The sequence below is a fragment of the Danio rerio genome, chromosome 3 (genome assembly GCF_049306965.1).
Source record: "Danio rerio strain Tuebingen ecotype United States chromosome 3, GRCz12tu, whole genome shotgun sequence".
NCBI lineage: Eukaryota > Metazoa > Chordata > Actinopteri > Cypriniformes > Danionidae > Danio > Danio rerio.
The window spans coordinates 15732530-15749919 of record NC_133178.1 but is presented as its reverse complement, the minus strand read 5'-3'; the positions used below and the strand labels follow the sequence as shown (position 1 = coordinate 15749919).

The 17390-nt window shown below is 33.9% G+C and overlaps 1 protein-coding gene across 6 annotated transcripts in view; it reads right to left on the bottom strand.

Moving 5' to 3' along the window:
* stat3 (signal transducer and activator of transcription 3 (acute-phase response factor)) overlaps positions 1–17390 on the bottom strand; it is a 76807-nt gene that overhangs the window by 32129 nt on the left and 27288 nt on the right. For 3 of the 6 annotated variants that reach the window (XR_012397277.1, NM_131479.1, XM_005163796.5), the window contains 6 exon segments: positions 10654–10787; positions 5057–5300; positions 4370–4462; positions 2412–2493; positions 1051–1151; positions 785–936 (listed from right to left, as the gene is read on the bottom strand). Coding sequence is in view for 5 of the 6 variants with exons in the window: in NM_131479.1 (NP_571554.1) it covers positions 785–936; positions 1051–1151; positions 2412–2493; positions 4370–4462; positions 5057–5300; positions 10654–10781 (800 nt within the window). In the remaining variant the exon portion in view is untranslated. 6 annotated transcript variants of the gene reach the window in all.

Here is a 17390-nt window from a genome sequence, read left to right as displayed (position 1 = left end):
AATGAATGCCCTTTCAGTCACAGCCCAGTATTGGGAAACACCCATACACAATTACACACACTATGAACAATTTAGTTATTCAATTCACCTATAGTGCATGTCTTTGGACTGTGAGGAAAACCGGAGCACCCGGAGGAAACCCATACAAACACAGGGAGAACATGCAAACTCCAAACAGAAAAGCCAACTGGCCCAGCCGGGACTCAAACCAGGGACCCTCTTGCTGTGAGGTGAAAGTGATAAGCACTGTGCCACCTGTCACAATATATCACACTACAAAAACCTGATTATCACCTGTCAGTATTACAATGGAAGCTGATATTCCAAATACGCTAAGACTGAGGTATTCAGCCAAACAGATTTTTCCTCATAAATGCAAAAATGTCAAATAAAATAAAAGCGATCATGTTTGTTCTATAGTGAGCAACGCTTATCTTTTTGATTAGCATCATTTCTTTTGGGTTGTGAAGTTTAATTCACAGAATTTCTACAAAGTGTGTTGTTTACTGCACACTTGCTGACTTTTTTGGTCACAGCATTTTATATTTAAATGAGGAAAACAAACATGCGTTATATGTTTGTTTTCCTCATTTAAAATAAAAATATGTTTACAGACTGATCCCATAACTCTGTGGTTAGTTGTTTTGGTAAATATAATCAGATGTTTCAATATAATGTTAACACATACATTCTCTGTTGTAGGTTTTTACTGCAAATGTCACATCCAAAACGCTGGAATTGCTTGTGCATTAAAAACAGGTCTGACTGAGAATGGACTGCGTACCATGTCTCCAAGCGGTCCAGGCAGATGTTTGGTGGCCCACCGATGCAAGCGATCTGCTGTCTCCTCTTCCAGTCGGCCAGCTCTTCATCTGTCAGATTCTTCTGCACAAAGTCCATGGCAGACAGCAGTCCTGCCATCTCAGTGACTATTTGCTGCAAAACACACAAAAAGACGGTGAATGCTGACCCTCGGTGATCGGTGCAGAAGGTTACTGGGCATATTTTGTCATATCATGTTGTATTTTGTGGCTTTGATGCGCATCTTACCCTCCTGAGCTGATCTAGAGCGCTTAGCATCTGCTCCAGCTGAGACATCTTCTGTCTGGTGGCTGCTGCCTGGCTGTTTCCATTCAGGTCCTGGGACAGCTCTAAAAGGTGGCACACATTTGAGAAGATTGTAATGAGGGCTTGAGTTTGTGAATGCAACACAGGCTCATTGAAAATACATTAGCATATGTTTTTGTGAAAACGCACACAAAACCTAGTTAAATGTTGACTGCAAATTCTAGGTAAAATGAATGCTACCGTATGAGGTAGGAATGATGTTAACTAATTTTGTTCCTTTTCACGCTAATGATATTTACAGGGACATATTATTAATGGATTTTTTTGAGCAGCTCTTTGCACAACATCAATTAAATACTATAAAACAACTTAACAGTGTCTATAATTTGCAATCGAATACATTTGCCTTGACAACTTTTTCTAGTCAGTTTTCCTGGTAGATCGCTTTGTACAGTGCTGTAATTGTGATGCAGATTGTTTGGGTTTGAGTTCGAATGTGGTGGAAAAACAGCTCCAAAAAAAGATTAAAATCGATATAAAACTATGCGACTTTCTAGTACATTTACTTTTGAAAACACTATTGGTTGGGTTCAGGGACGGATTTAGTTCAGTGATTCACTGGCTGATCTAAACAACAAGCCCTGCCTTCTTGTGGGTGTGTACAAGAAGAACATGTTCCTGAAACATACCCTAAGACTTAAGTAATGCATTTCAGATTCGCAAATAATGTATTGTAGACAGCGTACTCTATGGTATTTTTAATCTGAAACATGCACACACACACACAAAAAAAAAAAAAAGAGCCAAAAGTAAGGGTTTAAAACAACAACAACAATATTGCAATATTTAAAATTTCTGTGATATATATTGGGAAATAAAATCTATTTCACTTGATTGAAGTGGTTTTGCAGTACAATACATCTATAAGGTACATAGTATAGTGCATAATAAACTAGATAAATACAAAAACAAAGCCTTAAAATGAGAAAAGAAAATTGTGCTTTATATTTTTTGGTAAGTCTTTGGAAAGTCAGATACAGATATTGAATATAGAAATATAGAGAGTTGATTGCATCACAGGCCTTGAACTCATATTAACAGAAAAAAATGAACAAATTATGAATTTACAAATTCCAAAATGGTTAAAATTTGTAATTAATATCAAAATGACAAATTTTCAAAATGACAAAATTCAAATTGTAGTCCCTGTTCACCTATAATCCCTGCATGGCACTGTGCATCCTGCCATATGACTATTGTGGATATGCACATTGTAATATTGATGCTGAAACTATATATTGTGGAACCCTGACCAAAAAACAACATTTCCAATGCAGTCATACCTCCAGCACTCTTAAGAGTTTTGTAGTTGAAATCAAAATCATCCTGCAGATTCTCCAACATTTTCATCTTCTGCTCCATGTCCTGTGGAGGATGAGTAAGAGGTTATACCCAAGCAATAGCTAAATATTAGTTTCAGTTTTAGTATTTTCAGTTTTCAGATTGTTATAACATGCATTTTCAGTCATATGGTCACAGGTGGTCAGCTGAGAGGTATTACCATTTACACCACTGTAAACAAGAGTTCAGGTGGAGGGTAGCTGGTCTTTTGTGTCTGAATACATTTAACCACATGTGTGGTTACATTAAGTGGCTGAAAGTGGACAAACTCAAAATAGTTTAGATCAGGCATGTCCAAACACGATCCTGGAGGGCCGGTGTCCAGCAAAGTTTAGTTCCAACCCCAATCAGACACACCTGCGCTAACTAATCAAGCTCTTACTAGGCTTTCTAGAAACAATTTGCCTCAACACATCTGCAAGGATGAAGCTAAAATCTGCAAGACACTGACCCTCCAGGACCGAGTTTGGACACCCCAGGTTTAGATGATGCCATCCACATGTGGCTGAGCGAGATTAAAAATGCATCTTTATGCCAGGTGTAAACAGGGCACTAGACCACCTTGTTTTGAAAAGGTAAGATGTTACGTAAGGGGCTTTAAAAACTGAGCCACAAGAGGGTGCTAAAGTGTTCAAGAACATTGTACAGAATAAAAAAGGCAAATAAATTAAATGTAATCAATTTTGAAGTGATCAAAGGTTAACTTTAATTTTAATCTTGTTTTATGAATAATGAATGTGCATCTGTAATTGTAAAAAAAAAATTGTGGTGTCCCACTAATACATGAGAAATCAAACTTCTCAAAAACTTTTTTACAACATGCGTGTATGAACAAAGTTGTTTTCAACCTCTTTGTAATATAAGCGAAAATGGAATATTCTAAACGACCGATTGTTTATTTTATAAAACATGGTCAAACCATCTCTAAGGCCTTTATGCACAAGCTTTTTGTTATGCATTTTGTGCTTTTGCCAAACTCTCCAGAAATGCCTTTCTCAAACATTGTTTGAATACAACAGTCTTTTATACAGTCACAGAACATTGAGCTCTCATTAACCCAGCACTTTAAATTATTCATTATTTTGGAGATTAAACAAGTTTATTTCACACTAAATTTAAATTTAAGATGACTCTGATGTGGAGAATGATGTCACATGCATTGCTCAGATGTGAGTTTTCCACAGACTTCAACAGAGCGTAAAAATCTTGATGGTTCTGTGGGTCTCATTTATCAAATCTGATCTTTAATTTATATTCTCTATTGGATTCAAGTCAGGGGATTGGCTGGGCCATTCTACAGCTTGATTTTTTTTCTGAAATCATGAGCGCTTCCTTTACTGTATTTTAGATCATTGTCTTGTTGACATTTCCACCCTGGATTCATCTTCATCCTTCTGATAATGTAGATGTTGGACTGAAGGAGCTAATAGTAATTTACAATGAGGAAGGGCAGAGAGTTGCTGAATAACTACTGAGAGATTTCAGCTGCTGTCTGGGCTTTCACTGCCTTTCTACTCCTGCCTTTCTTCATGTGTTCAATATTTCCCCCTGTCATTATTGTCCATAATTTAATGTGTAAAATAATTTGATTTGTTTTCTTTTCATATATGGATTTCTTTGGTTGTTATCAACATCCGGTGAAAATATCAAGTCAACAGCACATTTAGAAATATGTTTTTTTGAGAAAAATGGTGACGTGTTCAACACTTATTTTCCCCACTGGATATATACAAGTTAAGATATACCTTTTTAAATACAGATTATAAGGCTGCCCAAAATACAAACCTTTATTGCTCCATAATATGTGTTTTCAGTTGTTCCAATATTTTATATATAATAATAAAGTCACAATATAGGGTAAAAATTAAAGATAGTGTGAGAGTTTATTTTGTGTACCAACCTGTACTCTCTTCCTGATGTCCTGCAGGTTGTGTTCCAGTATCTGCTGTTTTTCTGTCACCACAGTGCCAGTGGGATGGGCAACCTGGCCATCCTGTAGATCAGAAAAACAGAAATCTGAAAGTATCCTTACAAAGCAGAGACCATTTTCAAGCACAAAAATTTTTTCCACTTTATTTGTGTGCACCTGCACTCACACACCGTGTAAATAATGGACAATAAAATATGAGGTAACGTCATGGGTTAAGGTTAGTTTTAGGGGTTGGTTGATGTTTAATGCCAAGTTTATACTCAATTATTATTCTAAAGTATATAGTATGTGCATGTGGAACTGGGCACATGTGTGCGTGCACATGCATCTCAGGCAACATGGTGAATAAACAATCAATTTTACATCTACACCACTCTTAAATGCCAACAAGAACGGTGAAAGATAAATAAAACTGCAGCTTGCATGCTTGGAAAAGACGATGACATCTCTTTCCTTGTATGTGGATATTATATTTTTGCACATTTGACACGTATTTATTATTAATGTCCTGTAAAAGATATTAAGTCACGTTATCTCTGCACATTGCTTGTACAATGAAACATAATTGTCTCTTTGTGATTATTTGAATGCTGTGCTGCCTTAACCCAGCATTAGTCATTCCAAATAAAATAATCAAATGTGTGTTTGTGGATGTACCTGCTGTGCAGTGGTGGCCGTCTGCAGTAGACGCTGCTCTTCCCACAGGCAGCGGGCCACGATGCGGGCAATCTCCATGGGCTTCTCCAGATACTTGCTCTGCAGGTGCTGCTTGATGCGCCGCAGGTTGTGCTGGTACAGGACGTTGTTCTCCTGCAGGAAGCGGCTGTACTGCTGATCGATCTCGCCCAGCAGGTTGTGGAAGACCAGCGTGGCGTGAGACTCCTTGTTGGCCGCATACGCCCTGTGGAGGACATGTGCATAATAATGTAGTTTTCTTCATTCCATACATGCATTAGAGATAATCAGAGGAGGTATTGTCGATAAAAATAAGCATCCATGTGTTTCAGTAAAAGGGAAAATAGTAAGCATCTTTAAAAGCAAGTTCAGACACTTAAAATATTACATTTTCTGCTTGTTCAAACTACTTACTTAAAATGAGCTTAAATAATACAATTCTTGAGGTTTTTTTAGGAAAAGTTCATTGTTTTATGTTCAATCCACTTAAATTTGTAAAAACTATTAAGTTAATTCCTTCACGTTGTCCTGAGACAAATTGATTGTGTGGAACCCAGCATTTTCTTACAGCACACAAACAATTTAATTAGCAGATAAATGGTTTGTAATCATTACATAATCAGAGGTTTGTGTACTGGAATCAAATCTAACAAGGGACACAATCAAAATAGAATTCTTCTTAATTTTTATAATTGTTCTCCAAGCATTACAATAAGTCCTGATTTAATATTACTCTGCAAAATCAAACCTTACAAAAGATACTTGACTATAATGTCATTCTGTGTAACAATAATTGATATAAAAAAATCTTGTCTGGCATATTTAAAACAAGAACTATTTGATGACATTAAAAGAATAAACATCACTAATAAATGTTGGGGTGGGAAAGTACATTCTGAAATATTATACAAGCTAATACTCTGTATTGTTTGCTGGGTTTTGTAATATAATTTAAATGAATAAAAACAATAATGAAAAAAGACTACAGATTTCAATTAAGTAAAGTAAATCTGTAAACTGTAAATTACACCTATAAATAGCTCAGTTTTACCAATTTATCAGTAAGATCATTTTAAGAATTGAATAAAATGTAACAGTTTTATATACTAAGCACAAGTCAAAATAAGTTCATTTAATCGTAAATAAATGTTATGCTAAATGAAGCATAATTATTCCACCCATTTTGACATTTTAATTACACAGACATTATATGACACATTAAAGCAGACATTTTACTCAACATACTTCTTCAAATTGAAATTCTGTTTGTATAAATTGGGTTTTGTAAATTTAATTGGACTACAGACGACAAAACGGGACCTTTCATATCTGACAAGAATTCATATCTGATATTTTTTTTACTTTTAGATTTTATATCTAGTTTAATTATATCTTATATATTTTCCTAGTCATGGGTTGCAGCTGGAAGGGCATCTGCTGTGTAAAACATATGCTGGATAAGTTGGCGGTTCATTCCGCTGTGGTGACCCCAGCTTAATAAAGGGACTAAGCCGAAAAGAAAATTAATAAATGAACCTTATATTTATAGGGTTATATATTTATATATTTATATTTAATTTTTAATAATAAATCAGATTGCTAACCCTGGGCAAACTAAAGCTGTTGTCACATTTTCTGCTCGTTCAAACTACTTTAAATTTCATATTTAAAATAAGCTTAAGCAAAACAATTCTTGAGGTTTTTTAGGACAACTAAATTGTTTTAAGTTCAATCCACTTAAATTTGTAAAAGCTGATAACGTAACTCCTTCACGTTTTCCCAAGACAAACTGATTGTGTGGAACCCAGCATTTTCTTACAGTGCACAAACATTTTATTTAGCAGATAATCTTGAATATGCTGTCAAAATATAAGGTGGACATAATCAGAGGCTTGTGTACTGTAATCAAATCAAACAAGAGAATCTACATGCGGTGTTTTCTTTGTCAGCAACCAATACAATCTAAATATAATTCCACTTAATCACTTCCAAAACCTTAATCACTTTTTAACTTGAAAGCTGCTATAAAACGCACTTGCCATTTTATACGCACGGACATTAAATTGTATGCCTTTCTGGCCCACATTATACTCGCTTTTAAGCTTAAAAGCTGCTAGAAAATCCACTTTATTGACCTTATTCTCCGCCGACGAGCGGGCGCTGCCATTTGAATCTTTTTGGCTCGAGACTTACGGTCTCATTCACTTCCATTCATTTTTAGACATTAAAAACTGCTCATTACGCTGCTTCATGTTGCAATTTGATATTTTCTTGTTATATTATTCTACTTGGTCTGTATAATCATGCAAACATTTGTTTGTAGAGCAAGTAGTTTGACTGTTTTTTGCCGTTTATTATTCCTAGTCATTTCTCCCATAGGCGACTGAATCGGAAGTTCTAAGACAATCGCAAAAACAGGCGCACTTCCGCATTTTAGAATAAGGTCAATACACACTTCTAACATTGTATTGTTACTATTTTTTATAATTATTGTTGCCTTTTTACTCTTTTATTTCTTGTTATTATTGCTGTTGTTTTAGACAATTAGGACTGCACTGAAGGGAAGGGCAAACGTAAATTTCGTTGTATTTTGTACAATGATAATAAAGATTCTGATAATCATAAACAAATGATAATCGTGAATGTTATGCTAAATGATGAAGGATAATTATTCCACCCATATTTTGACATTTTAATTTCACAGACATTATATGAAACGTTAAAGCAGACATGTAATTGTACATACTTTTTAAAATCTACTTTGTGTGTATAAATTTGCTTTTATAAATTTCATTTGACACAGGATGTGAAAAAAACCTTTCATATCTGATATTCCTCATTTTGAAATTTCATATCTGGTTTAATTATATGTTATATCTTATATATTTGTAATAAGAAAACAGATTGCAAAATATTTACACTTAATTCTGACCCTGGGCAAACTAAAGCTGTTAGCACATTTTCTGCTTGTTTAAACTACTTATTTAAAATGAGCTTAAACAAGACAATTCTTAAGTTTTTTTGGGGTGACAACTTAATTGTTTTATGTTCAATAATCTAAATATGCAAAAATAAGCCAATCCCTTCACGTCAAGGCAAACTGATTGCATTTTAATCAGCCGATAAATGGTTTGGTATAATTTTGACAATGTTGCAATTGCCATTTTATTTTCACAGATGATATATAAAACATTAAAGCACACAAGCTACTTGTACACACTTTTTAGTCTACTTTCTGTGTATAAACAATGTTTTCGTTATTTAATTTGACACAGACAGCAAAATGGGACCTTTCATATCTGATATTTTTCATTTTGACGTGCGTGACAACCCTTTTGTTTGTTATTGTTTGATCTAGGTATTGCACCTTTTTTGTGGGGGGAGGGGGGGGGGTTTAAATCGGGTAAAGACTTTCTTTATTTTTTAGGAGGAAGGTGTGACGACCCCTTGTGGCCGTTTTCTGTTGGGATGTAGGCGTTTGTGCTTTTGCGTGTGTCTGTGTGTGTTTACAGATCCAGTTGATTGCGTCAGGATTGGAAACACCGGTGTATGTATGGTTCTCTATGTTTTAAGTAGCATGTCTTTCTTGGACGAGTTATATAATGTGTCTTTTGTAAGCTAATAAAGTTTTGTTTAGCAAAAGGAGTTCAAATAAATGTATTTTCTACCACAAATACACTCGCCTTCTCCTTATTTGTACTGACTGGCTCAAGGTTACAACAATGTCTCGTATCTGGTGTAACTATATCTTATATCTTTTTAATAATTTCCTAGTGATGGTATTGGGCTGGAAGGGCATTCACTGTGCATAACATGTGCTGAATAAGTTGCTGGTTCATTCCACTGTGGTGACCCCAGATTAATAAAGGGACTAACCCAAAAAGAAAAATGAATGAATGAATGCTTTTAATAATAAATCAGATTCCAGAATATTTAGACATCAGTCCAACCCTATAGGCAAAATAAAGCTGTTATCACATTTTGGCATATAAAGCAAATATAATAATTACTTTTTGTAACGTGTTGTAACATGTATACAACAAATATAGCATATGTTTTTGCTCAGCTTCAAAATTATATAACAAACACGTTATTATGATAAAGCTCTGGGTTTTCAAAGTGTGTTGCTGCCCCATAGAGGACAGTTAGCAGTATTGAATGCATGCATGAGATCCTTCACTTGTTCAATAATGAAATAAATGAACCCAAGTTTATTTTATTGACTGCATTAAACATCTCCATTTCCCAATACAAAGATGCATGCTGTGACATAGAAACTAATGAGGAGATGAAACCGGACATGAGTCATTTCAGACTGACATTTTATAGTCCACAGCAGAATCATAAAGAGGCCATTCACAATGACACAGTGAGAAAGCACAACCAGAAGAAGAAAAAACTGTCACTGCGTTTGTGTTTTTGTTCATAGCAGACTGTCCTGGAGCTCTTTACTGGCAAAGGCATGACAAAGATGACCAATATTCTAAGAATAAGGAAGTGCCGCTCTGAACGTGATGTTTAGGAGTGGTTAAAGTTCACGAGCTTCATGTTAAACGGTCCAAAAACACCTCCATGTGACAGAGTGATTAAAATCTTCACTTCTCTTAGTGTCAGAATGTCACGGCTGAAAAATCCGATAGTTTAAATTCTGGCATGCTAGAAATGTTAGAAATCCGTTATAATTTCTTTTGATGATCCACTTTAAACAGTCTGAGGGTTTTATGCAACTCTGCAAATACATAAACTATCTTTAATTATTGAGGCTTACAGTGTTTATTATAAGTACACTGTTAGAGCTAATAGTAGAGTAATTTGATAAACATCTGTTGAGAGAGCATCGAAATAACATCTTTTCTTAGTATTAAGAAACACTCAAAGCATAAGAAAAGGCTCATATTATAAATCCCCAAGAGTTAAAAAAAAAATGTTTATTCAAACATTAAAGAATAAACAAGTGCTCAACTGCGGCTAGAAAATCAAAAATCAAATATTAACCAAAGCTAGAGAGAAACAAAACAAAATAAACAGAAGCAAAAGCACGGCTCTCACAAGCAAACACTGCTGGCTTATAGAGGGGGAAACCAGGTGTTCCCAATTGCGCAGATCAGTCTCTGTCCTTCTCGCTATGAAAAACTGGAAGTATGAAAAGTATGCGATTTCAGATGCAGCCTTTATCTCCTATGATTTGGCCAACACATAATCTGCACCCACCAAATATTTGAGACCATCATTAAGTCTATTTATTTACTTATGTATATATGTGCAGTTGCATATGTGCTCAGTTTTTATATTATTTTCACAAGTATTATTAAATAATATGCAATTGTCTAGATGACAATGTACCGTCTGCAAAGTAATATTTTCTGTCTGTTGTTCACTAGATATATTCCAAACAAGTGGTTATAACTGGATTTGCATTGTAAAACAAAATCAATTTAATGACTTTGTTTTTGCACTTTCAAAATCATTCTACATAAATCCACAGATTTAGATTTCTTTTTTATTATTATTACAAAAATCACAGGTTGCAGCTTCTGTCTGGACCCTGCTTATGACGTATTGCACTGCTGGCAACTCACCAGTCCTGGCTCTCGATCCAGGGGGCCAAGAACTGTCGGAGCTCCATGGGGAAGCTGTCGCTGTACAGGTGATACAGCTGCTCCAGATACCGCGTCTCCAACTGCTGCAACTGATTCCACTGGGCCATGTTGACCTGCGGGTAGGAGAATAGGCAATATAGTAAAATTCCATTAAAACCATTTTACATAAAATCCTCTTCTCTTTTATTTGTAAGAATAAGTTGTCTTCTTTAACAATTAAAAAAAATGGTTTATCGCAAATTGCTGCAAAGAATTTAGGTTGGCATAATTTAAAAAATTAAACTGAACATTACTAAATACACACATATATATATATATATATATATATATATATATATATATATATATATATATATATATATATATATATAAAATCAAATTAATATTTTTTTCAGTGTGCATATGAACAAACTTTAATGCACAATTTTTTCCTTAAAACAATTCATCATTGTTCAATTTGATAGTTTTCTAGTCACATTCTTGATTCCATAAAAGCCTTAAAACAAACTAACCACATTAAGTTTCTGATCTTAAAATTAGGCTTTCTATGCAATACCCATGGCTAAATTTACTTGACCAATCAAACAATTAGAAGTACAAAACCAGAACACTTATAGCAATAAATGTAGATTTTTTTGGAGAAAATTAAATCTACTAATCTACTAAAAATCCTTTTGAACATATTAAAAAGGGGCGATAATTTACAATTACAAGAACAGATTTGAGAGAGAGAGATTTTTGTTTCCACTACTGCCCTTTTTTGCACTGTCTTGTTTGTACGCAGCGACACTGCACTGCTTTGGCAATATGAATGTAGTTATTTGTCATGCCAATAAAGCACCTAAAATGTGAAAATGTGAAAAAAATGAGAGCGAGAGAGAGAGAGAGAGAGAGAGAGAGAGAGAGAGAGAGAGAGAGAGAGAGAGAACTATGAACTCATCTGGCATACATACACTAAAAACACTAGCTGAATATGCATCTCTGAGACAAGACGAAGAAAAAACTGCATGTGAAGTTTTCCTCAGGGATTCACTCGATTGTATTGTGATCTCTTTTTTTTTGACATCTAAATCATCATATGCTTGAATAGATTTTCAACCAGTTTGCAGTTGCATCCCAACAAATAGCAAAACAACAACAGTTTTATCAACGAACAGAGATGGATACAAAATTACTAACACTTAAATGGGACATTGATAGTGGATTTAGATCAAAGAGAGAAAGACCAAAGCAACCCATGTCTCAAAAAGAGAGGAGTGCAATAAAAACATGTGCAAACACACACACACACACACACACACACACACACCTGGATTATTATAAATGAATTACTGTAAATAAACTGGTTATTATAATGTAATATTACCGTTTTATCCTAAGATGTTGATTGTTAAATGTAGTTTATTCTGAATTATTATTATTTTAATTATTAATTTAAATAAAAAAATTTTATTATTTAATTTTTTACTATTACTATTACTGTGTTTATCATGTTTTTTTGTTTTTTTTTAAATACATGTACGTTCTTTTTAATGTAACGTTTATGAATGCTCTGGCAATACATTTGTAACATCTGTCATGCCAATAATAAAGCATTTAATAAATTGAACTGAATTGAATTGAAGTGAAAGAGAGAAAGAGAACTTTGAACCATGAACTGGCACAAATAGGACAAACATAACTGGTTCGTTCAGCTTTCGTGATATTTTTCCCTTTCAACTTCCTTATGAAGAGTTCAAAACAGTGGCAAAAAGCAGAGAGTGAAAGTACCTCATGGCCGATCATTATAGCACATATTAAGAGCTGCAGCACTGAATATCGCTTCTAAATTGCCAAGATCATCTGCATTTGAAAGAATATTCAGTAAGCAACTGCTTGGAATCTTCACTAGCAACATTAACAACAAAACAGACAAACATCTGAGGTGTCAAGGAAGTGAAAAGTTCCTTTCACCAGCATGTCAAGGCCACAGAAATCAGTGGCTGTTGATCGTAAAACAGCGAGGGCATCCGTTCAAAGAGGAAAACCTCAAAAGCCCATGGACGCTGTTTCTCTCGGCATTACCTCAAGATACCGTGAAACACACATACACTTGCAGTTCACCACATCCACACAGAAAGGTTTGTGCTGACAAACAGATGAAAAAAAGACTATTGCTGGCACACAACACTTTTTTTATATTATTTACACATATTATTTACAGTCTCTCAGGTTTGTGCTTAGAGGAAGGATAGAGAAAAAAGGACACAAGAAAAAAGGGAAATGTCTGAATGAAATTTGTCAAGTCTGAATGAAAATTCATGGAACTTGGCTGGCTTTCTTGATTTCACTTCTCCTTTGACCAAACTCAACAAGAAGAACAGAATTTGTTTTCTTATAAAAATGCTATTCTTATATAAGCTTTACAGCAAATAAATAAATAATAATAAAAAACAGAACTTACGGAACACCAAAACTTTAAGTACTATATATATATATATATATATAAAGTTGACCTTCAATACATGTATAAAGATATCTAAATAGATCAATAACTTATTTACATACTGTATTTTACAAAGTCCAAATCCTAAAGTAGTAAAGCCAACTTACATTATTATCCACAAAACGAACTGCAACTTGACTCGCCATGTCTGCTTGCTCCGTGAGCAATAGGGAAGTGCACTTTGTGAAATGCACAGGTGAAAATATAAGAGTATGAGGTGGAGGGTTGGCCCCAGAGATATGAATGTCTTCCAGAAAGGTGCCAATCCACTGCCATCTTGGAAAGGTCCACATTTCTGATTTCTGCAGTACTTAATATAAGCTACACTGTAAAACCCAACAGTCAACTTTATTAAATGAAATGAGTGTTAACTCGAAATGTACCGGAAATTAATTCTATTCATTTGAAAAGGAGTTTGGAATTCAGTGTTAAAGGTAATGAGTTCATTAAATACCTCATTACTTCAAGTTAAATGGAGTAAGTACTCATATTGAATAGTTAACTTCAATGGTTTGTTGCAATCGGTTTCCTCAAACGGTTTGAGTTGCCTTAACTTATTGGGTTTTATAGTATTCAGCTGGTTTGAGTTTTCTTCATATATCAGGTTTTACTATGCTCAAATTGCTTCATTTACTCAAATGTATTAAGTTCACAGTACTCGAAGATTCATTTTTGAACTTAAATGGTTTGTTGCTGTCGGTTCCCTCACATGCTTTGAGTCACCTTCACTTTTTGGGGATTACAGTGAACTAATGTCAATAATGATGCCAGAATCTCAAAGTTCATAATAAATATCAAAAACGATTATTTACAATAAAAACCATTATTAATAGTTCATTTAGACTCAATAGAATAATTAAGGATTACGCTCTTCTAGGACACCCAATCAATTTATGACCAAAATAAATCAATAGTCAAACTACTTGTTGCTTGGTTTGATGCTGTACACAAAAAGCAGAGCTGGAGTTTTATGCATCTCTGAGATTACCAGAAAAAAGCATGCAAAGTTCTCCTCAACGATTCACTCATATAAACTACTCCAAATGTACTGTGATTTCATTTGTTTGAACCAATCTGAATTAGGGTTGTGCGATATTGAAAAAAAAATCAAACATTGCCATATTTTGTTATGCTAGGATTTATATTGTGATTTGCATATAATTTCACCAGATGATTTGAATAGCTCTATTCAGAAAGATTTCATTAATTTAGATCGACTGAATTGATCGAGTTGTTTTCTATATTGTATTTGCAAAAAATTACAAGCATATAAAGGAAAAATAAAAGTTAAATAAATTTTGTAAGGTTAAAAATAGTTTAAAAAGCCAAAAAAAAAAAAAAAAAAAAAAAACGATGGTTATACATAATTAAAATATACACATTTAAAATATCTTTACCTTTTAATCTTTAATAAATACAACGAATCCTGCGGTGTGACTATTGCGGATACACACGGACAAATGATATATTGTTCAGACTTCTCTGAATCATGACATATTTGAATCAATATTCAACCAGTTTGCAGTTTCCTAAAAACTAGGACACATTTTCAAAGCAGAATAACTGACTTCATTGTTTTTTAGATAAACAAGAATTCTCACTTAGCATGTTTCTAAAATATCTGCAAACATATTACGGTATTGTTATGCTTTAGAAGAGTAAAAAAACGTACATACAGCACCTTTAAGGACTGTCATTTGCTTTTTGCCTATGTTAGTTTTGAGTTTGCTGTCAGAATTGAAATCAACAACCCATTTTTAAAACGAAAGCATTTACTTAATTTCTGAATGAATCACCTGTTTGAAAGGATCAAGTGAATGAGTCAATGTCTAGCCCATGAAGTCATTTACTGCCTCCTTCAAGCAGTTTTACTTTCTTGTTTAGTACATTCATTGAAAAAAAAAAAACACTTAAGCCTCAAATGATCAAATCACTTGTGAAATATGTGAAGTACATGTGAAACGTGTGGTTTACAAACTTTTTCCTGTGACCCAATGCGATCGCATGTGGACACTAATGTGCAATCTGTGAACAGCACAGTTGACTTCACATGAAAGCTGATCCAAAAACCACATATCATGTAAGCTTCACATATTTCATGAACATGAGATGGCATATGTGGAGCTTATGTGGTTTTTTGGTTGTTTTAGTTACCATTGTGTGAAAACCCCCCCCCAAAAAAATTACTGTTAGTGTAATAGGGATATGCTATCGTCATACTTTATGCCCATAATAGGGCTGCACACCGTATTTTTTTAACATCGATATTACAATGTGCACATCTGCAATAGTCACACTGCAGGATACGCAATGATGTGTCTGAATTATTGTTGACCAGGACCTACAGAACACATGCAATTTTTGGAGTCATTGCTAAGTTTGACCATATTAGAGTGAAGGTTTATCATTTACTTGTTTAAGACCTGTGACTGAGCTTTTCAAGAGAGTTTGAAACATTTAGCACAAACAATTATGATGTTTAAAAGTGTAACAAAGATTTATTCTATTAAATTGTTTATATCGAAATCATACGATTTATGCAAAAATAAAAGTTACTTTTTTATTTAAATTTTTGTCTCGTTTCTAGTCCAAATATCTAAATTTCAAAGTGAAAATAAGATTTTCCTTCATAACTTACTTGTTTTAAGAAGAATTTCTGACTTTATTTCATCAAAGGTGAAAATAAAACTATATTTTTACTTACCATGACATTTTTGACATTGTGATTATTTAATTTCTGTACTTGAATACTTATAGACTGTGAAACAAAGCTATTCAAACAACCAATGAGAAACTGGATTCATATTAGGGCTGCACAATATATCGTTTCAGCATCGATATCACAATGCGATCATTCACAATAATCACATCGCAGGATATGCAATGCTGAGTTTGTATTAGAATGTATCATTTGCACGTGTTTTAGATGCCTGAAATTGTAAAATGGCTTTAAAAGCATTCAGGTATGAGAAATTGTACCATTTGTGACCTTAACTACAATTATTCTTATTTAATTAATTTTATTTTTATCACTCAGTTACTGTACTTGAACACTGTTAGACTCAGGAAACGATAAAATACTTTAATTGAAACTGTATCTTTTTTTTTTCAAATTGTATTTATAACTTGTTATGCATGAAAATACTCACAACACATGCAAATACAGAAATCCACTGCAAATAGCAAAGGCAACATTAAAAATGTGTCAGGGAGACCCCAAATTTTAAAAATTTGTTTATTAGATTAGATTTTATGGAGATTCTGCACTCCCATTGCAAAATCATCCCAATCGATCTAAAATTATAAATTCTTTCCAATTAGAGATATTAAGTCATCTGGTAATAGGGCTGGACGATATGGCAAAAATTTATATCACAATATGGGCTCTATTTTGATGGTCTATGCACAGAGCGCAAAACACAGTACGCAAACGCTTTCAGGGCGTGTCAGAACGCATTTTTGCCAATTAAAGGACGGGAAAATCCGCTTAGCGCCGTGGCGCATGGTCTAAAAGGGTTGAGTTTATTTTCTTAATGAGTTATAGGTGTGTTTTGAGAATAAACCAACTAGAGTCTCATCTCCCTCTCCCTTTAAGAGCCAGCTGCATCACGCCATAAGCGCATTCGCTATTTACAGGACGCAAAGTAAGTCTAAGTGGAAAAACTGAGCATTTCACAAGCAAACAGTTAACATTTTTTTTTAACAGAAAACTGTTAAACAGAGCATCTACTGCGTGAGAATGAGAGATAATCGATTTACTTTCACTTTCGCTCTTGGATAGGGAAACCTTTACGCACAAACATCAATTAGTATATAAATAATTAATTTCGTTTGTTAAGAGCAAATATTCGTTTCAAAACTATTTCTAAATTCAGTTCTAATTTCCAGCAAACAAATAAATGAACAATAATAACAAAATGTGCTCGAAAACCTGAGTTATATCCTAAAACACATGCTGTGCCCCATATGGTCTAAAACCTGACAGGTGGGCAAATCTAAGCTTTTTTTTAATAAGACTAATATAAATATGGATATAGTAAATAATGCTGCTAATAATAATAATAACATTAAACAAAAGCAAATTGTTATGAATTAACTGAAAAAGCCTCCCCAGATGAAGAAGACATAAAGCAGTGATTTTTCATATTTATGTAGGCTAGAAAATAATACGTTTTGTAATATTTTAATCCTTTTTATTCATATCCTATATATATTCTTATTATATCCTATA